General features: G+C 45.8%; 1 protein-coding gene and 1 pseudogene across 1 annotated transcript in view; one reads left to right on the forward strand and one right to left on the reverse strand.

Moving 5' to 3' along the window:
* Nucleotides 1-964: 964 nt before the first annotated feature.
* Nucleotides 965-9,027, forward strand: LOC144482865 (ER membrane protein complex subunit 4-like; annotated as a pseudogene).
* Nucleotides 9,028-9,092: 65 nt separating this feature from the next.
* Nucleotides 9,093-26,925, reverse strand: part of LOC144482866 (uncharacterized) — a 114,477-nt gene continuing 96,644 nt past the window's right edge. The window contains exons 5-6 of the mRNA XM_078201706.1: nt 12,401-13,060; nt 9,093-9,314 (exon numbers count right to left, since the gene is read on the reverse strand). Coding sequence (XP_078057832.1) covers nt 9,093-9,314; nt 12,401-13,060 — 882 coding nt within the window. The remainder of the gene's footprint in view (nt 9,315-12,400; nt 13,061-26,925) is intronic.

Here is a 26,925-nt window from a genome sequence, read left to right on the forward strand (position 1 = left end):
TGTCTCTCGTCAATGAGATCACTGTTATTATATCATTGGCATCACTAGGTTACATCAGTGAGATTGTGATTCTAATCAACCTTGGCACAGTGGTTAGCGCTACTGCCTCACAGCGCCAGGGACCTGGGTTTGATACCCAGCTTGGGTCACTGTCTGTGCGCAGTCTGCACGTTCTCCCCGTGTCTGCATGGGTTTCCTCCGAGTGCTCTGGTTTCCTCCCACAGTCCGATAGATGTGCTGGTTCGGTGCATTGACCATGCTAAATTCTCTCTCAGTGCACCCGAACAGGTGCCGGACTGTGAGTACTGGGGGATTTTCACAGTAACTTCATTGCTGTGTTAATGAAAGCTGACTTGTGACTAATATAAACTTTACTTTTACTAATATATGCAAATTGTCCACCCTTCAGTTCTCATACTTGGAGGAAGCCACAATGTTATATTGTTCTGTCCGTTGTAACTTGGCTGGAAGGATCAGCCCTTCGAGGCAGAATGTAAAATACTGCAGAAATGTGAAATGAGAACAGAAAATGATGGATAACATCAGCAGGTCTGGCAGTATCTGTGGAGAAACCCATTAACATTGGATTGGTTTTGGTTGCAGAATGAGAAGGATAATCTGGTCCTTTAGGTTTTATTGATGTTTTATACGGTGTAAGACATTTTCGTGAGGGAATTAAGGAAGCAATATTATAAATCTCTGATATTGAGTGGTGTCCATCTTTGTGCGAGTCAGAGACGCTCCATTTGGCCGGAGAGTGGATCGAGTCGGAGCCGATGTGCCCCTAATAAACATGGCGGAGTTGTGGGGGCGGGGCAATGGGCGGCGTAAACAGAGCTGAGGAGGTTGGGACCGCACATGCGCATTGCAGCGGGAGTGGTTTGTTGACGGAAGCGCGCGGGTTCTTCCTCGGATCGGAATCAGATTTGAAAAGGGGGGACGGTTAACGGTCGCCGACGTTGTCATGGCTGCAGGGGCGGGGCTTGTCAACCGCGCGCGCTGGCACAAGTGAACCCTCGCTCTCAGCCTGAGCGGCAGCAGCAGCTGCGTTGGCCACCCGGGGACTCGAGCAGGCGGCAAGCCGGGTCAGCCCGTCTCTCCCGAGGGGAGGCCACCGCACACCGACCCGGGGATGTCACACCGACCCGGGGATGTGGCACCAACCCAAAACTTCCCAACCCCGGGTTTTTCACGCCTCTTTTACCCCTCACCGAGCCCCTCAGCACAAAGCAGCCCCTCAAATCCCCCAGAAACCACTCAGACCCCACTTGGCATCTTTTCCCCAGGTCATGACCCTGAGATGCCCTTTTGGTTTCAGCCCCTCCACCTGATCAGGTGCCAACTGCGGTGGTGGTTGGGGGAACGATTGCTCGTTTCCAGGACCCGGTGCTGAACTGGATCTCTCTCAATGTCCCGCAGTGTTTGTTTTCAAGACACAATTTGGTACATCTGGTGATTTGTCGCTGTTGATCCTTAATGGAGAGTAAATGGATTGGCACCCTGATTATCAATTCACACTAAATCCACTTCTGCCATCCTCCATTCCCGTGGCAGTTCAGTGGACGTAATGGCAGTGTGTGTTCGATGTTTGCCCAAGCTTTAGTTCGTGCTGGCAGCATTGCCACCATGTTGGGGTCCTCAACAGAGAGACTCCCTCTTTAAACAAGGTCTTGAAAGGGTGACCAATTTGTGTTTTCTGTTTCTCACAGGAGCCGTGATCAACAGTATAGCCAGAGAGACTCCATGTGCCCAGTCGCATATTCGGACAAACAGCTACCAGACATCCGCGTCCAAGAAACAGACCGGATCCTGGTCGAGAAAGTAAGTTGGATTTGAATGTGTCTTTAGTGTGTGGCTGACAACGTCTGGTTAGTCCATGGTGGTGAAGTACCTTGGTGAACCACAGCAGCCTGTGTGATAAAGGGACTAATTGTGTTAATCACCATCCTAACTTCCAGGCCTGGGTATAAGATCAGTATATGGCCTCCCCTAACCGGCCCCCTTTACTGATACCCTGCTCGCTTTCTGTTTCAGCGCTGCTGAGACATCGTCTTGGGCCCATTGAAACAGCTGCCCATGAATCTGTTCATCATGTACATGGCTGGCAACACCATCTCCATTCTCCCGACCATGATGGTGTGCATGATGGCCTGGAGACCCATACAGGCCTTGATGTCCATGTCTGCAAGTGAGTATTGTACTGAATCTGCAGCTCAGAAACAGCTCTGAACCGGCATCACTTGAGTGCAGCTTAGAATAGAGTTCTGGGAGTTGGGTAATTAAGGGAGTTCGGGAAGGGAGGGAAAGAGGTGCCCTTTTGCTTTCTAACTTTCTCAGCCTTTAGGAAGTGATCTTACTCTTCTACAGAGGAAGAAGCTAGATTTTTGGTGAGTATCTGCTAAGTGACTAAGGTTAATTCTGTGCTTAAGGGTTAAAACAGTACAGCAATTGGTGGTAAGGTTAATAAAATACTTAAAAACTAAAATACTTAAAACAAAAACAAAATATGTAATTGGATAAAATAATTAAATAGTTTATTCGCACACATTTAATATGTGTCACAGCTGCAGCGTGTGGGAGCTCCTGGCTGTCAGTTTGATCCAGGGCAAACATGTCTGCAGTAAGTGAAGTTCGAGCAGCTGTGGTTCAGAGTTTATGAGCTGGAGGCTGAACTACAGACACTGCAATGCATCAGGGAGGGGGAAAGTTACCTGGATTCTTTGTATCAGGGAGCAGTCACACCTCTTGGCACAGGGTCAGCAACAGGAGAGTGACTGAGTGAGACAGATAAGGGAACTCACAGACAGGATCCTTAGCCTTTACCATTGTCCAGCCAGTTTGAGGTATTTTCAGCTTGTTTGGATGAATGGGAGCTGCAGGATGGATGAACCAATTACCCATGGCACTGTGGTACAGGAAGCCATTCTAGTGAGGGGAGCAAAAAGGAATGCAGTGATAATGGGGACAGTATAGTCAGAGGGATTGGCACATTCTCTGCAGCAAAGAATGTGAATCAAGGCAGCTGTGGTGCCTGTCTGGGGCCAGTGTTCAGGACATCTGATCAGGGCTGGAGAGGAACTTGCATTGGAGAGGGGGAGTTTCCAGTTGTCATCGTCAATGTAGGTACAAACAACAGAGACAAAGAAGGAGGTTTTCAGTGTCAGTATGAGGACTTAGGCACCAAATTAAGAAGCAGAACCTCAATGGTTATAATCTCTGAATTATTACCTGAGCCACATGCTAATAGGTATAGGACAGATCAGATCGGAGGGATCAATGCGTGACTGAAAGGCTGCTTCAAAGTTTATTTATTAGTGTCACAAGTAGGCTTACATTAACACTGCAATGAAGTTACTGTGAGAATCCCCTAGTCGCCACATTCCAGTGCGCCTCGGGTACACTGAGGGAGAATTTAGCATGGCCAATGCACCTAACCAGCAGGTCTTTCAGACTGTGGGAGAAAACCCACACAGATACGGGGTGAAAGTGCAAACTCTGCACAGATAGTGACCCAAGGGGCGGCACGGTGGCACAGTGGTTAGCACTGCTGCCTCACAGCGCCAGGGACCCAGGTTCAATTCCGGCCTCGAGTGTGTGTGGAGTTTGCATGTTCTCTCTCTATCTGCGTGGGTTTCCTCCGGGTCCTCCGGTTTCCTCCCACAGTCCAAAGATGTGCGGGTTAAATTGATTGGCTATGGTAAGTTGTCCCATAGTGTCAGGGGAACTAACAGAGTAAATACATGGTGGTACAGGGATAGGGCCTGGGTGGGGTTATGGTCGGTGCAGAAGCGATGGGCTGAATGGCCTCCTTTTGAACTGTAGGGATTCTAAGCCAGTATAGAACCGAGTCCCTGGTGTTGTGAGGCAGCAGTACTAATCACTGTGCCGCCCTAACTGGTGTGGGAGGTGGGTTCTGGTTCATGGGACACTGACATCAGTACTGGGTAAAGTGAGATCTGTACCGGGTAAAGTGAGATCTGTACCATTGGGACAGTCTACATCTGAACTGTGCTGGGGCCGGTGTTCTTGCGAACCCCATAACTAGGAAACTAGAGATGGTTTTAAACTAAATAGTGGAAAAGGAATCAAATTTGGGGCAAGGAATGAAATTTATATAAATGTCTGGATGAAGGGATGTTTGGCAAATTTGTCGATGACACACAGATAGATGGGAAAGTAAGTTGTGAAGAGGACATACAGAGAGTACAGAAAGATAGAAAGGTAAAGTGAGTGGGCAAATATGTCAAATGGAGTAGAATGTGGGCAAATGTGAAATTGTCCATTTCAGCAGGAAGAATGAAAAAGAAGCATTTTGTCTAAATGGTGAGAGATTGCAGAGCTCAGAGATTCAGAGGGATAGAGTCATAGAGCTTTACAGCATGGAAACAGGCCCTTAGGCCCAACTTGTCCATGCCACCCTTCCTTTTTTAAAACCCCTACGCTAATCCCAATTGCCCGCATTTGGCCCATATCCCTCTAAACCCATCGTACCCATGTAACTATCTAAATGCTTTTTAAAAGACAAAATTGTACCTGCCTCGACTACTACCTCTGGCAGCTTGTTTCAGATACTCACCACCCTCTGTGTGAAAAAATTGCCCCTCTGGACACTTTTGTATCTCTCTCCTCTCACCTTAAACCTATGCCCTCTAGTTTTAGACTCCCCTACCTTTGGGAAAAGGTATTGACTATCTAGTTGATCTGTGCCCCTCATTATTTTATAGGCCTTTATAAGATCACTCCTCAGCCTCCTACGCTCCAGAGAAAAACGTCCCAGTCTATCCAGCCTCTCCTTATAACTCAATCCATCAAGTCCCCGTAGCATCCAAGTAAATCTTTTCTGCACTCTTTCTAGTTTAATAATCTCCTTTCTATAATAGGGTGACCAGAACTGCACACAGTATTCCAAGTGTGGCCTTACCAATGTCTTGGACAACTTCAACAAAACATTCCAACTCCTGTATTCAATGTTCTGACCGATGAAACCAAGCATGCCGAATGCCTTCTTCACCACTCTGTCCACCTGTGACTCCACTTTCAAGGAGCTATGACCATGTACCCCTAGATCTCTTTGTTCTGTAACTCTTCCCAACGCCCTATCATTAACTGAGTAAGTCCTGCCTTGGTTCAATCTACCAAAATGCATCACCTCGCATTTGTCTAAATTAAACTCCATCTGCCATTCGTCAGCCCACTGGCCCAATTGATCAAGATCTGGGTGTCCGAGTGCATAAATCACAAAAGGCTAATATGCAGGTACAGCAAGTAATTAGGAAAACTAATAGAATGTTATCATTCATTGTGATGGGAATTAAATACAGAACTAGGGAGGTTATGCTTCAGTTGTACAGGTCACTAGTGAGACCACATCTGGAGTACTGTGTGCAGTATTGGTCACCTTGTTTAAGGAAGTGTGCAAGTATGCTGGAGACAGTTCAGAGACGGTTTACCAGACTAATACCTACAATGGATAGGCTGTGTTATGAGGAAAGGTTCTCACCTGTTCCTGAACTTCCTGCTTTTCCATTCTTGCTCTCAGTCTTTAGGGTCCTGGGGAATTCGAATCAGCACTGGCTGCAGCGTCTCATCTACTTCATCGGCAACCTGCTGGGGTTGGCCCTGGCCATCTACAAGTGCCAGGCAATGGGGCTGCTGCCCACACACGCCTCTGACTGGCTGGCATTCATCCAGCCGCCCCAGGTGAGATCCGCACTCTGTATGTGAGGGGGAGCCAGGAAAATAGGAAGAGGAAACCATTCAGGGCTGTGGAGCCTGAGAGGTTGAGTAGATTGGGCCCAATTCTTTTTATTCATTCGTGGGACATGGGCATCACTGGCTGGTCAGCATTTATTGTCCATCCCTCGTTGCTCTTGAAGGGCAATTGAGAGTCAACCACAGGAAATCTGCCGCCCTTACCTGGTCTGGCCTACATGTGACTCCAGAGCCACAGCAACGGAGTTGACTCTCAACAGCCCTTGGGCAACTAGGGATGGGCAATAAATGCTGGCCAGTCAGAGACGCCCATATCCCACAATTGAACAAAAACAAATGAGGGATGGGGGAGGAGTGCAGGGAAAGTGGGGATGTCTTTGGGAATTGAGAGATAGGAGGAAGAGTGTGGGGAAAGTGGGGATATCTTTGGGAATTGAGAGATAGGAGGAAGAGTGTGGGGAAAGTGGGGATATCTTTGGGAATTGAGAGATAGGAGGAAGACTGTGGGTAAAGTGGAGATATCTTTGGGAATTGAAGAATGGGGAGGAGTGCGGGGAAAGTGGGGATATCTATGGGGAAGAGTGTGCGGAAAGTGGAGATATCTATGGGGAAGAGTGTGGGGAAAGTGGGGATATCTTTGGGAATTGAGGGATGGGGAGGAGTGCGGGGAAAGTGGAGATATCTTTGGGAATTATGGGATGAGGGAAGACTGCAGGGAAAGTGGAGATATCTTTGGGAATTGAAGAATGGGGAGGAGTGCGGGGAAAGTGGGGATATCTTTGGGAATTATGGGATGAGGGAAGACTGCAGGGAAAGTGGGGATATCTTTGGGAATTGAGGAGTGTGGGGAAAGTGGGGATATCTTTGGGAATTGAGGCATGGGGAGGAGTGCGGGGAAAGTGGAGATATCTTTGGGAATTGAGGAGTGCGGGGGAGGTGGAGATATCTTTGGGAATTGAGGGATGGGGAGGAGTGCGGGGAAAGTGGAGATGAGGTTGATGATGAATAGTGGAGCAGGCTCGACAGAAGCTATTCCCACTCTGATTCTTACCACCTTCTCCTTTCACACAGAGAGTGGAGTACACAGGCGGGGCCTGGTCCTGTGATGGTCCCACTCTCCTGTCGCTCACTGAGACACGGCCCGAGGACGATCGACACCGGACACAACCTGCTGCCGTCTGGCTAACCTGGGACCAGGCTTTCTGTAGGTAACATATCCTCCCTTCACTGCCCCCCCCACACACACAGAGATAGACATTGGCCCGTGTACCTGTGACCGATGTGGAATGGCCGGAGATATTGACAGCAGGGACTGTGTATTTTTTCACTGGGTATTCAGTTGTTTATCATGTTGACCCCCTTTGCTGAGCCTCGGATAAGGGACCTGTTGGGAGTTGACGATGGGACTGGAGGTTCCTGGATCAGTCATTCCCAGCTTATCCTGGTGCCTCTCATTCTCTCTCTCACCCAGGTCAGAAGGTCACAGGTTTGTGTAACCTGTTCCTGAGATTCAAGCTGCTGTAACAGGTTCTCCCAGGGGTCCCTCAAACCGTCTCTGAAATTAAGTTTCCTGGCTGTGTGTTGCATCGTGCCTTGTGGGATCTTGCTGTGCAGTCACCATCTCTTCCTACAGAATGGCAGGAGGGAACATCGAAAGGAGGGAATGATATAGCTCCTGTGCTTGTTCTGGGCTGTTCCAGAGCGCTCTGAATCAACACGGCAGCTTCCTGTTTCCGAAACACAGTCACTGCTGTTCACCTGGGAAACCCGGCAGGCACTGCACACAGCAGATCCCACAAACTGTCGGATAACCACCAAATGTTAGGCTGTTTGAAGGATAAAGATCGGCCCTCGGAAACCAGCGGGAGCTCTCCTTCACTCCATCCAGTAATGGCGGTGGGATTTTACTATCCACCTGACACAGCAGTGAGTGAGATGGGGGGGAGCTTGGTTTCACTTCCTCAGCACTGACAGCTGGAGGCAGGTGATTGACAGTGTAGTGTGTGCAGCTGTCTGTGTGCCCACCTGGGCAGCATGGTGGCACGGTGGGTAGCACTGCTGCCTCACAGCGCCAGGGCCCTGGGTTCGATTCCAGCCTTGGATAAATCATAGAATCCCTACAATGCAGGAAGAGACCAATCGGCCCACCGAGCCTGCACCAACAACAATCCCACCCAGGCCCTATCCCCATAACCCCACGTATTTACACTGATAATATCCCCGACACTAAGGGGCAATTTAGCACGGCCAATCCACCTAAATCGCACGTCTTTGGAGTGAGGGTGGAAACCGGAGCAACTGGAGGAAACTCTCACAGACACGGGGAGAATGCACAAACTTCACACAACCTGAGGCTTGATTTGAACCCAGGTCCCTGGTGCTGTGAGGCAGCAGTGCTCCCCATTGTGCCGCCCCTGTGTCTGTGTGGAGTTGGCACGTTCTCCCCGTGTCTGCGTGGGTTTCTTCCGGAGGCTCTGGTTTCCTCCCAAACTTCAATATGTGCTGGTTAGGTGGATTGACCATGCTAAATTGCTGCTTTATGTCACAAAATATGTCGATCAGGGTGATTAGTGGGGTAAATATATGGGGTAACGGGAATAGGGCCTGGGTAAGATGCTCTGTCAGAGAGTCAGTGCAGACTCAAAGGGCTGAATGGTCTCTTCAGCACTGTAGGAATCCTACGATTTTGTCTGTGAGCAGGCACGCTTGTGTCTATGAGTGAGTGTGTGTCTGTGTGGGTGTACACGCATTTCAGTTCATGTGTGTGTGTGTGTACCTGTGTGCGAGCACATACACGTTTGGTGTGTGCGTGCGTGTGTTCGCTTTATTTAATGATTGTGTTTGAGTCGTTCCTCTTTGTGTGTGTTTGTGGGCGGGAGGGGGGTGAGGGGAGGTGGTCACTAATCCTCCCCCTCCCCATTCTGAGACCACACCCGAAGCAGGAGTGAACGGAAGAGGCCGGAGGTGAATCGATAACCTCGAGGTGAGTGAGGAAACAGTCAGTGTGAGTTTGATGCTGCTGTGAAGAATGTGTCATGTCTTTTCACTGATTCTGTAACTGTGGAAATAAAGAGTTTCAGCAAAATGGGATAAAAGCAAATTACTGCAGATACTGGAATCTGAAACCAAAAGAGAAAAGGGTTTGACAAAGGGTCATCCAGACTCGAAACATCAGCTCTTTTCTCTCCTGACAGATGCTGCCAGACCTGCTGAGATTTTCCAGCGTTTTCTCTATTGGTTTCAGCAAAACGGGGCCTCCATGAAATGACAGGAGACAAAACCGAGACTCAGATTTCACTGACTCCACCAGCTTAAAGCTCTCTTGTTCCACTTTAAACTCTGCAACACTCTCACCTTTTCTCTCCCACAATATTCAGGCTTCAGTAACCCGAGCTGGTGGTTAAATAACCGTTCCCTATTTGCTGACTCATTTCACCATCACTCCTGTTCTTCCAGCGCAATCCCAATCCCCACTTCCACTGCTGAAGAACACTAACAGACATCCCTCCCTCCGTGTTCAACTCTTCAATGTTCACCTTTTCAGTTGGGTCGGGTTTCAATTGAGAATCATAGCACATCCCATTTCCACCTCCTCGTGGTGTCTGGACCAGATCAGGTGAATTTTCCATTAAAAGGTCTGTTTAATCCTTCTTCCCAAACTCCAGCATCTACAAGGCACAACTCTTGTGTCCAATTGAATAAGCTCCAATTTTCTGACTTAGTGCAGCTCCAACAACTCAGGAAGCTCAACACCATCCAAGACAAAGCAGCTTGATTGGCAATCCTTCTACAAACATCTACTCCCTCCAACACTGACTCACATGGCAGCTGTGTGTACCACCTACAAGATGCACTGCAAGCACTCACCAAGGCTTCTTTGACAGCATGTTGCAAACCCGCAACCTCTAGCCCCTTGGAGAAGGGCAGCAAATGCCTGGGAACATCATCACCTGCACGTTCCCCTCCAAGTCATTCACCATCTATACTCAGAGATTGATTACAATGTGAAATTCACTGCCACAGGAACTAGCTGGACAACTCATAGTTTAAAAAGGAAATGTGATGAGTACGTGAGGGAAAGGAGATTAGAAAGATGAGCTGAAAGGCTGAAATGAGGGAGATGGAATGGGAGGTGTCTTGTATGAAATATAAACACCAGCACAGACTAGTTAAACCGAACAATGTCTTTCTGGTCTGGATATTCATAGAATTCCTATAGTGTCGAAGGAGGCCATTCGGCCCATTGAGTCTGCACCCACCACAATCCCACCCAGGCCCTATCCCCATCACCTCATGCATTTACCCTAGCTAGCCCCCCTGACACTCAGGGCAATTTAGCATGGCCAATCCACCTAACCCACACATCTTTGGACTGTGGAAGGAAACCGGAGCAAACCCATGCAGACACGGGGAGAATGTGCAAACTCCACACAGACAGTGACCCAAGCCGGGATTCGAACCCGGGACCCTGGCATTGTGAGTCAGCAGTGCTAACCACTGTGTCACCGTGTCGCCCAAGAATGAGAGAATTCTCTGTGATTCAATGTAATCTCTGATCGGTTCTTGATCAGTAAGTTCCACCATTTGCACTGCACCGGTCAGAGTATAACCTGATGCTGAGTAATCATACTGAGATTATGTCATGTGTAAAATTACAAATTGCAACATTGTCATTGAAATTGGTGCACAGAAATTTTCATCAATCAGATCCACTCTCAAAAATGTTCTCCCAAACAACGCACTCTCTCAGATCTTTTCAGCAAGGATCCACTTCCAGGATTTCAATCTCTCCTTTCACTATTCTTCTGCCTCAGATTATCACATGCATTCAAGCTTCCACACGATCTCTCAGGTACCCAGCCATATCAACAGAACACCACTGTTTCACAGGTGGTACCAAAGTCCCAACCTTAGGATTACTTCAGAGTCTGGCTTTTTGCCAGCCAACTTCACCATGTGTGTTGCCTTTAACTGGAAGCCTCTCTCTCCCCCTTTCTTTAATTTCAGGGAACAGTATCTTGTTCAGATTCCCTTTGACTTCAGTTTTCCTCAGACTTTTTTCATTCCCTGGTTTCTGGAACTATCTGTTCTCCAACTTATGGGACTTTCTTTCTTGCCCTTACTCCATTGTTCTGCCTAATGGTTCTGGCAGTTTCCTCTTCAGCTAACTCAAAAATTATTTCTGACCCAAAATGGCCACTGGTTGCCAAGTCTTTCCTTACCTAGTCTTTCCTTATGTGTGTTTTCACATTGTAAACTCTCTGAATACAATACAGGCACAGTTTGAAATGAAACCAAAACCCCATACATGCAAACACCTTTATTTAACATTAATCTATGAAAGTTTTAACCCTTCTGTACACAGAAACACCGAATTAAACTCACTTAAATGTATATCTTATTTCTAATATCCAACAATAAAAATATAGGTTACTAAATTGACTGCTTGACAGAGAGAAACTAAAGAAAGATGAGTTTAGGGTTGGGCAAATTGTTAGACACAGTTTGACCCAATGGAAGCGAGGGAAACAGCAGAGGCAGCTGATCAGACTGTCTCAATCTTAGTGACAAAGGAGCTCCATGAGCTCCTCAGACTTGCTGTTGTCGGTGAAGATGGAGGAGAGAGGGAGAACCCTTCAAAAGGAACTAAAACAGAAAATGCTGGAACGGTATGTTTTGTCTGCAAAGCGCACAATAAACAATACTTTTCACTGTATCCCAATCCATGCGACAATAATAAATCAAACAAAAAATCAGATCAAAATAAGATACTGCAGATACTGGAAATCGAACCTCAAAACTGAGTGGATCTCTTCCCAAACTCAGAGCAGGTGAATAGCCTCTCCCCAGTGTGAACTTGCTGGTGTACAGGGAGTTGGAATGATTCACTGAACCCCGTCTCACAGTAAAAGCAGCTGAATGGTCTCTCATCAGTGTGAACACGTTGATGAGACATCAGTTCTCTACAGCTTTTATAGCAGTTCTCACAGTCTGGGCATTCAAAAGGTCTCTCCCCAGTGTGAAGCGGGGGTGGTTGGAGGGTAGATTATGGAGTGAATCCCTTCCAAAAGTGTCCTGGACCAGAACCCATAAATTATGTTAGGAAGCCAGATTAGATCCAAACAAATCTTTCTATTTTGGCATAAATGTGAGGATAGGATGCTTCACTCCAGGAGTAATTCCACTGACAAATTAGGAATCTTTCATGGTAAAACAAACTTTATTTAATAACAGCTTAAATATAATTCCATAAAATGAAGCAGCTTAACTATTAACAGTTGAACAATATTTAAAAGTGAAAGGAAACAACTTTAATTTCTAATTTAGCACAATTTCAGTTCCAAATATGCAACATTCCTCAAAAGATGTAGATGCCACTTCAATTACAGTTAGAAACCATAAATATACTTGCTATAATGAGTATAGACTGTCCTGAAGCTTTCAGAGAGAAGACAAGTCTTAGAGCAGCTTGTAGAAACCCTCCATCTTCAAACAGTCCCCGGTGCTTCCAGCTCTGACAGGTAACTGAAACTCTCCTCACAGTCTGCACATTTTCATGGTTTCTCCCTAATTTTAAATCCAATTACAATAGTTAGTTGTGAATTCGCTGGTGCGTCAGAAGATTCGACGAGGTAACGTATCCCTTCCCACACTGCAAGCAGGTGAACGGCCTCTCCCCAGTGTGAACCCGCTGATGTATTGCTAGTTTAGATGACTGATTGAATCCCTTCTCACACACAGAGCAGGTGAATGGCCTCTCCTCTGTGTGGATTCGCTGGTGTATTGCGAGGTTGGATGAGTGATTGAATCCTTTCCCACACACAGAGCAGATGAATGGTTTCTCCCCAGTGTGAACTCGCTGGTGTGTCAGCAGAGTTGATGACCGACTGAATCCTTTCCCACACACAGAGCAGGTGAATGGCCTCTCCCCAGTGTGAATTCGCTGGTGTGTGAACAAGGTGGCTGACTGAGCAAATCCCTTTCCACACTGGGAACAGGTGAATGGCCTCTCCCCAGTGTGAACTCGCTGGTATTTCAACAAAGTAGATGAGTCAGCAAATCCCTTCCCACGCTGGGAGCAAGTGAATGGCCTCTCCTGAGTGTGAGTTCGCTGGTGTATCAGCAGAGTGGATGAGTGAGAAAATCCCTTCCCACATTCAGAGCAGGTGAACGGTTTCTCCCCAGTGTGAACACGCTGGTGTATTGCTAGGTTGGATGACTGATTGAATCCCTTCCCACATTGGGAGCAGGTAAACGGCCTCTCCTCAGCATGAGTCCTCTGATGTATATTTAAGCTGGATAACTGAGTGAATCTCTTCCCACACTGAGAGCAGATGAATGGCCTCTCCCCAGTGTGACTGCGTCGATGAGTTTCCAGCAGGGATGGGTAATTAAATTCCTTCCCACAATCCTCACACTTCCATGCCATTTCCCTGTTGTGACTGCAATTATGTTCCCAAAGGCCAGATGATTGGTTGAAGTCTTGTCCACAAACAGAACACGTGTACAGTTTCTCTCCACTGTGAACGGTGCTTTTTTCTTCCAATTTCAAAATACAATGATATTCAGGTTACAATAAATTGGCCGACTCATCAGATTCTGATATCATATTTTGTTTCAGTTTCTCAACTGCAAATCTTCTTCTTGTAAACCCCTGTGAAATTGATTTAAAACAGAAAAAAGTGAGTGAGAAAGAACCCACAAAAACACAACGGTGGGTTGTGAAATTGAGCTGAATGAATCTGCTCATTTGTGGAGCTGCCGTGAGGAAAGGGTAACCAAGAAAGCTGCTGGATTGTCATACAAACCCAACTGGTTCACTGATATCCTTCAGGGAATGAAACCTGCCACACAGCCTGGGTCTACATAAGACTCTTTTGGCACTTTGGGAGGAGATAGAGAGAAGTAGGAGTGGCTGAGGTGAAGGCAAGGGATTTTATACATCTACAACTTGACAAGAACTTTGACAGAATCTCACAAACCCTCAACTTCACCAACAAGAAGGACCGAGATAGCAGATGGGTATAAACACCATCACCTCCGAGTTCCCCCAACTCACACACCATCCTGACTTATCTGACTTCCAGTACTAAACAAACAGAAATTTCTTTCATATAAATACTGGGAAGACTGAACCCACTGTCTTCAGTCCCCTCTCCAAACTCCACTCGCTTGCCAACAACTCTATCCCTCTTCCTGGCAACATGTCAAAGAACATGTTGTTTGTCATCTATATCAATGATCTGGATGATAATGTGGTAAATTGGATCAGCAAGTTTGCTGATGATACAAAGATTGGAGGTGTCGTGGACAGTGAGGAAGGTTTTCAAAGCTTGCAGAGGGATTTGGACCAACTAGAAAAATGGGCTGAAAAATGGCAAATGGAATTTAACGCAGACAAGTGTGAGATATTGCACTTTGGAAGGACAAACCAAAGTAGAACGTACAGGGTAAATGGTAGGACTCTGAAGAGTGCAGTTGAATAGAGGGATCTGGGAATACAGGTACAGAATTCCCTAAAAGTGACATCACAGGTGGATAGGGTCGTAAAGAATGCCTTTGGTACATTGGCCTTTATAAATCGGAGTATCGAGTATAAAAGTTGGAGTGTTATGGTAAGGTTATATAAGGCATTGGTGAGGCCAAATTTGGAGTATTGTGTACAGTTTTGGTCACCGAGTTACAGGAAGGATATAAATAAGGTTGAAAGAGTGCAGAGAAGGTTCACAAGGATGTTGCCGGGACTTGAGAAGCTGAGTTACAGAGAGAGATTGAATAGGTTGGGACTTTATTCCCTGGAGCGTAGAAGATTGAGGGGAGATTTGATAGAGGTGTATAAGATTTTGATGGGTATAGATAGAGTGAACGCAAGCAGGCTTTTTCCACTGAGGCTAGGGGAGAAAAAAACCAGAGGGCATGGGTTAAGGATGAAAGGAGAAAAGTTTAAAGGGAATATTAGGGGGGGCTTCTTCATGCAGAGAGTGGTGGGAGTGTGGAATGAGCTGCCGGATAAAGTGGTAAATGCGGGGTCACTTTTAACATTTAAGAAAAACTTGGACGGGTTCATGGATGAGAAGGGTGTGGAGGGATATGGTCCAAGTGCAGGTCAGTGGGACGAGGCAAAAAATGGTTCGGCACAGACAAGAAGAGCCAAAAGGCATGTTTCTGAGCTGTAATTTTCTATGGTTCTAACAAAGAACAGTACAGCACAGGAACAGGCCCTTCGGCCCTCCAAGCCCGTGCCGCTCCCTGGTCCAAACTAGACCATTCTTTTGTATCCCTCCATTCCCACTCCGTTCATATGGCGATCTAGATAAGTCTTAAACGTTCCCAGTGTGTCTGCCTCCACCACCTTGCCTGGCAGCGTATTCCAGGCCCCCACCACCCTCTGTGTAAAATATGTCCTTCTGATATCTGTGTTGAACCACCCCCCCTTCACCTTGAACCTATGACCTCTCGTGAACGTCACCACCGACCTGGGGAAAAGCTTCTCACCGTTCACCCTATCTATGCCTTTCATAATTTTATACACCTCTATTAAGTCTCCCCTCATCCTCCGTCTTTCCAGTGAGAACAACCCCAGTTTACCCAATCTCTCCACATAACTAAGCCCCTCCATACCAGGCAACATCCTGGTAAACCTCCTCTGTACTCTCTCCAAAGCCTCCACATCCTTCTGATAGTGTGGCGACCAGAACTAGATGCAGTATTCCAAATGTGGCCGAAGCAACGTTCTATACATCTGCAACATCAGACCCCAACTTTTATACTCTATGCCCCGTCCTATAAAGGCAAGCATGCCATATGCCTTCTTCACCACCTTCTCCACCTGTGACGTCACCTTCAAGGATCTGTGGACTTGCACACCCAGGTCCCTCTGCGTATCTACACCCTTTATGGTTCTGCCATTTATCGTATAGCTTCTCCCTACATTATTTCTACCAAAATGCATCACTTCGCATTTATCAGGATTGAACTCCATCTGCCATTTCTTTGCCCAAATTTCCAGCCTATCTATATCCTTCTGTAGCTTCTGACAATGCTCCTCTAAGGAGCGGCATGGTAGCACAGTGGTTAGCACTGCTGCTTCACAGCTCCAGGGTCCTGGGTTCGATTCGCGGCTCGGGTCACTGTCTGTGTGGAGTTTGCACATTCTCCTCATGTCTGCGTGGGTTTCCTCCGGGTGCTCCGGTTTCCTCCCACAGTCCAACGGTGTGCGGGTTAGGTTGATTGGCCAGGTTAAAAATTGCCCCTTAGAGTCCTGAGATGCGTAGGTTAGCGGGTAAATATGTGGGGGTAGGGCCTGGGTGGGATTGTGGTCGGTGCAGACTTGATGGGCCGAATGGCCTCCTTCTGCACTGTAGGGTTTCTATGATTCCTCACTATCTGCAAGTCCTGCCAATTTTGTGTCGTCCGCAAACTTACTGATCACCCCAGTTACACCTTCTTCCAGATCGTTTATATAAATCACAAACATGTCTGACCTGAAACAGGCTGTTCACAACCCTGGTGAAATATTTCACCCCAAGATGAGCTTCCAGCCACACATCCACATCATTATCACTATTTCCACCTCAGTAACATCACCCGACTCCACCCCAGTCTCAGCTCATCTGGAATTCTCATCCATTCCATTGTGATGTGAAACTCAGGGGAATGGGAGTCCAGAGAGGGAATGGGACTGACTGAATTGCTCCACAGAGGGTTGGCATGGATTTGAGTTGCCAAATGGATTCCTTCTATGTTGGAATGTCTCCATCAGTGGAAATAGGTAATGTTGACACAGTGCCTTTTATATGTCAAGACAAGAAATAGGGAATCATAAATAACATAGCACGTACCATATAACTACATTAAACATATCTCTGTCCCAAGCGAATTTACTGTTCATTTAAACAGTCTTCTCCTGGGAAAACTCCCCCTTTAATTGTGAACATTAGGTAAGAGGTTATCTTGTCAGACAAATAAATGTGACAACCTGAGGGAGCCAAAAGATGTCAATATCTTTGAGAGAGAGAAAGAAAAAGATACCTGGGTCTCGTCCTGCTCCTAATTCCGATGTTCGTCTGTAATAGTTCCAGTCTGCAGCCTCCCTGAATTCACTTCCTCTCCCTTCAGTTGCTGCGAGTCCCCAATTTCCCCCAGAATGAGAAAAGAAATGGAAAGGGGGAAACATTGATTTCCTCCCTGATGTTGTCCAGAGGAGGAAGTTTCACTCTGAAGCTCATTGGACAACTTCCGCATTGTGATGTTAATGAGGCCTACCTATATCAGCCAATAGGAATCAGTCTGCACCGCAGTGACATCCTCGGGTTCCAGTGCGCAGGCCCGGGCGAGCGGACACGGGAGCCCCGCCCCCACCCATTGTTCCCCTCCCTCTGCACCTCCTCGAGCCAAGGTTTCCGGGCAACCGGCTGGCGGCTCCGGCCAGAGCGAGAAGCCGCTCGGTGATCGCCCCCTCCCCCCTCTCTCTACGGCGGCTGCTGCTCCAAAAAGAGATCGAGAGCGACCGCTGGCGGCAGCCGCACTGCGCCTGCTCCGGACAGCTGGGCTCAGCAGCGCTCTCTGCGCCTGCTCCGGACAGCTCGGCTGAGCAGCGCTCTCTGCGCCTGCTCCGGACAGCTCGGCTCAGCAGCGCTCTCTGCGCCTGCTCCGGACAGCTCGGCTCAGCAGCGCTCTCTGCGCCTGCGTGCTGGGCTGCCAGCTGAGGGAGTGGGGGAGGGGACTTTGCAAAATCTCTTCCCATCATTTTCTTCCAAGTCCCGCAGTTTGATTTGAAACAGAACAGCTTCTGTTTGTAGCTTCACCACAGACTCCAACTTCACACACAGACTCAAACTTCACCACAGACTCAAACTTCACCACAGACTCAAACTTCACACACAGACTCAAACTTCATCCTCTGGACAACAGCTGTGAGTAAAACACTTTCTTTCTCCCCCTGGGAATTACAGAGAGTTGTGGGACTCTGTAACTGGAATTAGAGCCAAATATACTGAGGGGGAAATGTTTGTGATTTTGTGAAACCTGTTTTTATTGTCTGAGCTTTTTAAAGTGTAATTTATCTTGTGCATTCAAATAGTGTTTCTCTCTTTGCATGATTTAGTGATGCTGGTTTTAGATTGATTTGTAAAGTATTTTTTAAAATGTGAAACCTTGTCCTTCAGTATTCCATTGGAACTTTCTGGAAATTTGTTTACTTTTTAGATTAGTCACAACAGAGATATAGCTTGTGTTCATATATTTGGTATATTTATGTTTCGGTAATAAGATTCATTGTTTTATTCTTGTAATTATAGCATGTAGTTATGTTATATAGTTCCAGTCAAAGAGACATTACAATTCAGAAAGATTGCTTTTAAAATCTGGAGTAAATATAGTTTTCTCAAATCTCCTTCCCATCACCTCTCTAATTAAGAAATGCAGCATTGTATACCACATGTTTTTAGTCCAGTTATATTCAGAATTATCTGTTCTGAATTTCTATCCAGTACTGACGGTAATGACTTTTGTCAACTCCTTTTACAGGATAATGGAGGGAAGGATTTACAGATTGAAATCTCAAAGGAAACATCAAGTGAAGAATTAACAGAATTGTTCGATTATTGTTACCAGAATATTATCGGCATTTGAGTCCAGGAGAAATATTTCTCTCTTTTATCTGCTTGAAAAGATTTTAAACATTGGTGTAACACATACACACACACCAACCGCAACTAATCAGCAAACCTGGAGAGATACAAGGACACTGGCACCATGGAGAAACTGTGGAAATGTGGACATTGTGGGAAGGGATTCAGATTCCCCTCAGAGCTGGAAATTCATCGGCGCAGTCACACTGGGGAGAGACCATTCACCTGCACTAAGTGTGCAAAGGGATTTACTAATTCATCCGACTTAATGACACACCAGCGGGTTCACACAGGGGAGAGGCCGTTCATCTGTTCACAGTGTGGAAAGGGATTCTCTCGCTCCTCCAACCTCCGGATACACCAGCGAATTCACAGTGGGGAGAGGCCATTTACCTGCTCCAAGTGTGTGATGAGTTTCAGTCGGTTATCTCAGTTGCAGACACACCAGCGAGTTCACACTGGGGAGAGGCCATTCACCTGCTCTGAATGTGGAAAGGGATTCTCTCTCTCCTACAACCTACAGATACACCAGCGAGTTCACACCAGGGAGAGACCGTTCACCTGCTCTGAGTGTGGGAAAGCATTCACTACTTCATCTGACCTGCTGAGACATGAACGAGTTCACACAGGGGAGAGGCCATTCAGCTGTCCAGAGTGTGAGAAGAGATTTAATCGATTATCTCACTTGCAGACACACCAGCGAGTTCACAGTAGGGAGAGGCTGTTCAGCTGAGTGAGAAAGCAATCATTGATTCATCCAACCTTATGACACACCAGTGTCTTCATGCTGGGGAGAGGCCATTCACTGGGTCTGTGCAGGATGGCATTCACTCAGTTATCCAATCTGTTCAGATACCAGCGAGTTCACAAGTGATTACAGGGACTGGATTCTGCTGTTATTGCTGCTGTTATTCACATCCAGAACTGAACCATGTTCACTCTGACAGTTTTATTATTCATTCGTGGGACATGGGTGTCGCTGGTCAGCATTTATTGCCCATCCCTAGTTTCTCTCGAGAGGGCAGTTGAGTGTCAGTCACATTGCTGTGGCTCTGGAATCACATGTCGGCCAGACCAGGTAAGGACGACAAATTTCCTTCCCTAAAGAACGCTGACCATCGACAACGGTTTCATGGTCATCAGTAGATTCTTAATTCCAGATATTTTTTAGTCAAATTCCACCATCTGCCGTGGTGGGATTCGAACCCATGTCCCCAGAACATTAGCTGCGTTTCTGGATTAATAGTCCAGCGATAATACCACTAGGCCATCGCCTCCCCAAAGTGGGACGGTCGGAGGGTTTCTTTCTGCTGGACTGACCAATCTCATGACTTTGCTTCCAGTGGGCTGATGCTCTTTGAGCTGCTCGGCCATTCAATATGATCATGGCTGTTATTAATATGTACAGAAAATTGTAATATTCTAAATAGGATATTTAGATGGTGATACATTTTCATTTCTTCCTGAGGAAGAGGTTTGTGTCTGTCTAATCATTCCTGTTTTACAAATTAACTTTGAGCTTGAGAATTAGTTTTAAAAAAATGAAAAATCTGGGTTGGGAATCTGGTAAAAACACCCTAAGGGACTTTGCAATCACAAGGTGTGGCCCATGTTGATTTAAGGAGTCAAAGCTGGAAGGATAAGAACTGTAAAAGGACAGCTGGACTCTTCCTCTTTGAGTCACAGTGAGACATTTCTAATTAAATACACAGAGGGAATTCCCTCAGTTTTGACATGTTCATTCAAGAAGATTGCCAGTAATTTGATTCAGAAAAAAACAACCACGGGATATTTGATTATTGTAGAGACTGAAAATCACATTTTCAAATCAGCTGGAAGTAGCATAATTAACGCAAGATTTTGGACATTTAAACTCTTATTGAGCAGAGTACAGCAGCTAATGCTGTGAAAAGGGGGCTGGGCTCAGCCTCTTTTAGCAGGAGACCTGGAGACATTGCCGGAATTTTACCGGCACGCCCGCCTGCCCGAGGTTCGTAAGATCGTGCCCGAGGGCAACGGAGAATGCCGTTCTGTGAGCCTTGGCGAGCGTGCCAGTAAAATGAGGGCCATTGGGTCTGACACTTATTGTCCTGCCTTTGTTACAGAGGGGAACTCATCAGGCAGACCTCAGGGTCACATGTTTGGTTTTGAAATTACAAGTTAATTAATTTAAACATCTATTGGACATCCCAATTGGTCTCTGTTACCATGGGGATAAGTGATTCAGGGTGGAGCTTGGTTGGAATTTTGGGTGTTTCTCACAGAAAGCAGGCAGTCTGCAGTTAGTTTGGAAACCGTCAGCTGTGGGACCAGGAGCTGTGAACCAGCTATGGGACATGGAGCCGAGAAGGTCATTAGGAATCAGAGGTGTTCCCAATGTTTAAATCCCTCAGGAAGAACACAGTGAAGCCCATGCTTGAACTTAGAAGGCCACAGTTTTGAGGTCTTAATGGAAAGTTGGAGAGTTGTTTCATCAAAAGCTAATGGTCGGACCCCCATAAAATCTTGGAGCTTGGAGAATAGCTGGAAAAGTGAGGAGAATTGAAGTGAATCTTGGAGAGCTTTGACATTCCTTTGGGATGGTTCCTGGAACAGAAGTGAATGAACCTTCAAGAAGAAATTAGATCTAGCTCTTGGGTCTAAAAGGGTCAAGGGATAGGGAGGCAGGGAGGGATCAGGATATTGAAGTTGATGATCAGCCATGGTCACAATAAATGGTGGAGCAGGTTCAAAGGGCCAAATGACCTATTCCTGCCTCTCGTTTCGATGTTTCTATATTGTTAAATATAAGGGAACTCTTTTGTTGGGGTGGGGTGGGGGGGGGTGTAAAAAGTACAAACAAAAGCTGAAAAATACTGCAAACACTCAGGACTGACAGCATCTGTGGTGAGTGAAAATAGAGTTCATGTTTTGAGTCCACGTGACTCTTCAGAACTAAAGAGGGGTCGAAAAGTAGAACTGAGTTTACAGCATAAATCTTCATAAAATATAATTGATCATGCTGATTTTTAATATTTCTTTTGTTTTATATATAAAGTTTGTTTTTGTTTAAAAACCTGCAATCTTCTGATGTAATCTTTTCAGTTAATCGCTGGGTGTTTAAATTTCTCTTGAAACGATAATGTTTCCAACCCGAATTGTAACAACTCACACAACAATATTTCAAAACAAATCGTAGAAGAAAAATATGATGTTCTTTATTTTGTACAAAGTATTACATTATAAGACACCGCTCTTCTAGGATCCACAATTTCTTAGCTCGAGCAATTATTTTAGTGAAACAATTCGATAATAAATGAATAAAAATTGTGCTAATTGTCATCCCTTCGAAAGCAGGTTTATCACCTGGCACAGAGGGTAATTTGGGATTTCTCCCAAACCAATTGACAAGGATTATACCCTCCAACCACCTGAAGTGAATTATTTACATGAACCGTCCAGGCCAGTGCAGGTATCAACTTGCAGTTTGGCTGATCAGCTGAGATTTTCTGCAGCATTTCATCGATCACCGAGTGATTCCATTCACAGAGACCGTCACTGAAAGGACTTTCAGCTGCCGTGTTCCTGACCAGAATGTTCATGTTTTTACACACGTCTCAAAACTCATCATTAACAAATTCCCCTCCATTATCAGTCAGAAACTTAGCTGGTGCCCCAGATCCAGTCCCTGTCCACTTCTCAATGACTTGTTCTAGAATCATCCTTTTGTCCTTAACATGTATTATTGGAGAAAGACTAAGTTGGGTTACCATATCGATAAAGTGTAGAATTAAAATAATTCTGTCTTTGTCTCATACCTTTAGATGCACAGCAACTTCCTCATGAGCCAAGGGAAGGATGTAATGGCATTGTCCGATACTTTGTACTAATCTGTTCTGAGTCTCGTATCCTCTTCACCAACCAGCCCTGCATCTTTTAGCAGGGTTTTTAATCTTTGTTCGATAGGACGAGCAAATTGTTTGTGCAGCTTTAAGACAATTTGTAATTTTTTTCTGTTTCTCTTCAACTGATGCCATGAATCCTTCTCGAACCCAAGGATTAGAAACATCAGGTTTTGTTAAGAGGACACAATAATGTCCTGATTTGAGTAAACAATCATACCTTGTTCCATGTCCAGTTGCATTTGTGCCTTTTTCATGGAAGGTTCACTCAACATTAAACTGAGCAGGTTCATTGTCAGACACACCAGTCCTGGAGTGCTGACTCCAGCTACTTTACATGGAATCAACACTCTCTTTAGTGGCTTCAATCTATTGATATCACCAACTGGAAACCTTTCATACTCCTTAACCTTGTGTGGCTCTTCACCATGAGGTGAATATGGATAACATCTTCAATCTGATCCACACACTGTCGAGGTGCAGCCACTGTGGAATGGGATTATGAGGCAAGGTTAGACAGGTGGGGGTTTTGTCCCCTGGAGTTTAGAACAGTAAGAGGCAACTTGACTGAAACATATAAGATCCTGAGGCATTTTGACAGGGTGGATGTGGAGGGCATGTTTCCTGTAGTGGGAGAATCGAGAATGAGGGCTCACTGTTTAAAATAAGTTCATTTAAAGCAGAGATGAGGAAAGTTTTTTTTCCACAGGGTTGAGAGTTCCTGGAACTCTTCCTCAAAAGTTGCTGTAATAATCCCTTAGAATATTTTGAAGGCAGAGCGAGATAGATTCTTGATTATCAAGGGGGTGAAAGATTAACGGGGTAAGTGGGAATGTGGGGTTGAGGTTACAATCCGATCAGCCATTATCTTACTGAACGACAGAGCAGACTCGAGGGGCTGAGTGGCCAGTGCTTGCTCTTAACTCATATGCTTGTATGCATCAAACACAGAACAGGTGACTGAGTCTGTGACTAACACACTCATCACTGGACCAAATTCCTTATGATATTCCAATTCCTTCAGAGTGATAACCATCATCATTGTGTTCAGCCTCAGAATTCTCTGTGTTGTGTCTCACTGCGAAAGTTTATCACACGATGATGTTTTCATTCAGACCTGAAACACCTATTAATAGTTCCCCAGTCATTGCTGGGGTTCAATCACCTATTAGCGCTGTTCCAATCCTGTCTTTTGTTGCGATATCCAGACGCACTAAAGATGCTTTCACCCTCACACAAAACCTGTCAAAATCCAATCATGCTTCATAGGCATCCAATACATCATCTATCTTGTAAATCTCAATGAATCTTTATAAAAGATTCAAACCTTCATCAGTATCCAACTGATGGACATCCAGCTCACAAAATACTTTGCTTCTGATCTTTTTGTCAAGAAGTGACAGTGCCAAGGCCAGACCTTGTTTCCTCCTTGGTCGGGCTGTAACCCGTGTCCACATCTCCACTTCATTCTTACATTGATCGTGTGGTTCAGACTTCAAGAACATCAGTGGGGAATCAGACCCTGACAATTCCCACTGGCTTTCAACCATTTCTCACAAAAGCTACTGGGATTGTAAGCTCCTGCCTGAAATATACTTTCCTTTAGTTTTTAAAATTCACCATGAGACAAACATTCCCTGTTAACATGTTATAATCCTGACAGCGTTATGGTGAAGGAAGAAACTGAAGCTAACCTTTATTTGGAATAGATTTATTTGCAGAGTAAAGCATGACAATTACATACCTCCTAACTCCACTCTGTGACAGTGTCTCTTTATTTGCACTCGTCCAATCAATGCCCTCCATTTGTATATATTTAATCTCAAATAATTTAGTTAACACCCAGAGTTGGAGCAGATAATGGGTCTAATCTGAGTGATTGCCATAATGTCTCAACAGGGGTTGAATCATTCTTTTGCTCCCACACTTAGTGCAAGTAAATGGCCTCCCACCAAGATGAACTCTCTGGTGTCTCCACAGATGATGCCTCAGTGAATCCTTTCCCAAACTCAGAGCAGGTGAATGGTCTCTCTCCAGTGTGAACTTGCTGTTTCTGCAGAGCAGATGACTGAGTGAATCCTTTCCCACAGCCAGCACTACTGAACAGCCTCTACCCCAGTGTGACTGCATTGATGAGTTTTCAGTGCAGATGGGTAATTGAATCCCTTCCCACAATCCTCCCATTTCCACTGTTTCTCCATGGTGCCAGAGTCCTTGTGTCTCTCCAGGTTGAAGCTTCGTCCACACACAGAACATGTTAACGGTTTCTCCCCACGTTGCATGTTGTGATGTTTTTTTCAGGCTGTGTAACTCGTCTACAAAGAGTCAAATAGGTTTGAGAAACCCAATGGATTCCTTCTGAGCTGTAATGACTCTGACTGGAAAGATACAGCGGAGCTACATGTAAAATAGTTTAAGTTTATTGATTAGTGTCACAAGTAGGCTTACATTAACACAGCAATGAAGTTACTGAAAATCCCCAAGTTGCCACACTCCGGCACCTATTCGGATACACAGGAGGGAGAATTTAGCATGGCCGATGCACCGGACCAGCATGTCTTTCCGACTGGGAGGAAACTGGAGCACCCGGAGGAAACCCATGCAGACACGGGGAGAATGTGCAAACTCCACACAGACAGTGACCCAAGCCAGGAATCAAACCCGAGTCCCTGGCACTGTGAGGCAGCAGTGCTCACCATAATATGATAATAAACTAATAAAAATAGAAATGTGCTGAATTAGAAAACCATAAAAAATGGTCCACCAATCACTTCAGTCTCCACAGTTGCATGGCTTCTCCCTAATGTGATTGAGAACGGAGTTGTTTCCTTCCATGTACAAAATTCTCTGCTGTTCAGATAATCTGATGCTTTGTACAAGTTTCCTGACCCCAAATCCTCCTCTTCTCAGACCAACTATATTCACACCTAAACAGAGCTGAAGTTATTTTTCAATTCAGCAGAAACAGACCCAAAGGAACATGGTTTAGTCTGAATATGCTCAACAGGAAAATACAATCACAATAGTTCCTTGTGAATTCACTGGTGTCTCAGAAGAGTGGATGAGGTAACATATCCCTTCCCACACCGGGAGCAAGTGAATGGCCTCTCCCCTTTGTGAATTCGCTGGTGTATTGCGAGGCTGGATGAGTCAATGAATCTCTTGTCACACACACAGTGGGTAAAAGGCCTCTCTCCAGTGTGAACTTGCTGGTGTACTGCTAGTTTGGATGACTATTAAATCCCTTCCTACACTGGGAGCAGGTGAATGGCCTCCTCTTTGTGAGTTCGCTAGTGTATTGCTAGGTTGGATGAATCAGCGAATCTCTTCTCACACTGGGTGCAGGTGAATGGCTTCTCCGCGGTGTGAACTCGCTGGTGTGTCAGTAGACTGGATGACCAACTGAATCCCTTCCTACACAAGAGCAATTGAATGGCCTCGTCCCAGTGTGAATTTGCTGGTGTCTCAGCAGAGTAGGTGAGTGAGCAAATCCCTTCCCACACTGGGGACAGATGAATGGCCTCTCCCCAGTGTGACTGTGTCGATGAGTTTCCAGCAGGGATGGGTAATTGAATTCCTTCCTTGGTTGAATTTAAAATACAGATGGGGCGTGAGAAGGTAAAATCCAATACCAGTGTCTTGTACTTAAACTAAGGAGACTACAAAGGGATGAAGGAGGAGTTGGCTGAGGCAGACTTTTGGGCGACACGGTAGCACAGTGGTTAGCACTGCTGCTTCACAGCTCCAGGGTCCCGGGTTCGATTCCCGGCTCGGGTCACTGTCTGTGTGGAGTTTGCACATTCTCCTCGTGTCTGCGTGGGTTTCCTCCGGGTGCTCCGGTTTCCTCCCACAGTCCAAAGATGTGCGGGTTAGGTTGATTGGCCAGCTTAAAAATTGTCCCTTAGAGTCCTGGGATGCGTAGGTTAGAGGGATTAGCGGGTAAAAATATGTGGGGGTAGGGCCTGGGTGGGATTGTGGTCAGTGCAGACTCGATGGGCCGAATGGCCTCCTTCTGCACTGTAGGGTTTCTATGTTTCTAAAAACTTTATGGTGGGACAATTGAGGAACAGAGGAGGATTTTCAAAGCAATCTTTCACAGTGCTCAGCAAAAGTATATACCAGTGATAAAGAAGAAAAAGAGATAATCAGCCACTGATATCTGAGGAAATAAAGGAGGTATCAAATTGAAAGAAAATGCAGACAAAGTGGCAAAGATAAGTGGGAACCGAGAGGATCGGGAAATCTTTAAAGGTCAGCAGAAAGCCACGAAAAAAGCTATAAAGAAAGGTAAGATGGATTATGAGAGTAAACTAGCTCAGAATATAAAAACAGAAAGCAAAAGTTTCGACAAATATATAAAACGAAAAAGAGTGGCGAAAGTAAACATTGGTCCTTTAGAGGACGAGAAGGGGGATGTAATAACTGGAAATGAGAAAATGGCTGGGGCATCGAACAGGTATTTTGTGTCAGTCTTCACAGTGGAAGACACAAATAACATGCCAAAAATTGATGACAGGAAGGCTATGGCAGGTGAGAACCGAGAAACTATCATTATCACGAAAGAGGTAGTGTTGGGCAAGTTAATGGGGCTAAAGGTAGACAAGTCTCCTGGTCCTGATGGAATGCATCCCAGGGTACTAAAAGTGATGGCGGAAGAAATAGCAAATGCACTAGTGGTAATTTACCGAAATTCGCTGGAC

This window comes from Mustelus asterias, unplaced genomic scaffold, assembly GCF_964213995.1.
Source record: "Mustelus asterias unplaced genomic scaffold, sMusAst1.hap1.1 HAP1_SCAFFOLD_43, whole genome shotgun sequence".
Taxonomy (NCBI): domain Eukaryota; kingdom Metazoa; phylum Chordata; class Chondrichthyes; order Carcharhiniformes; family Triakidae; genus Mustelus; species Mustelus asterias.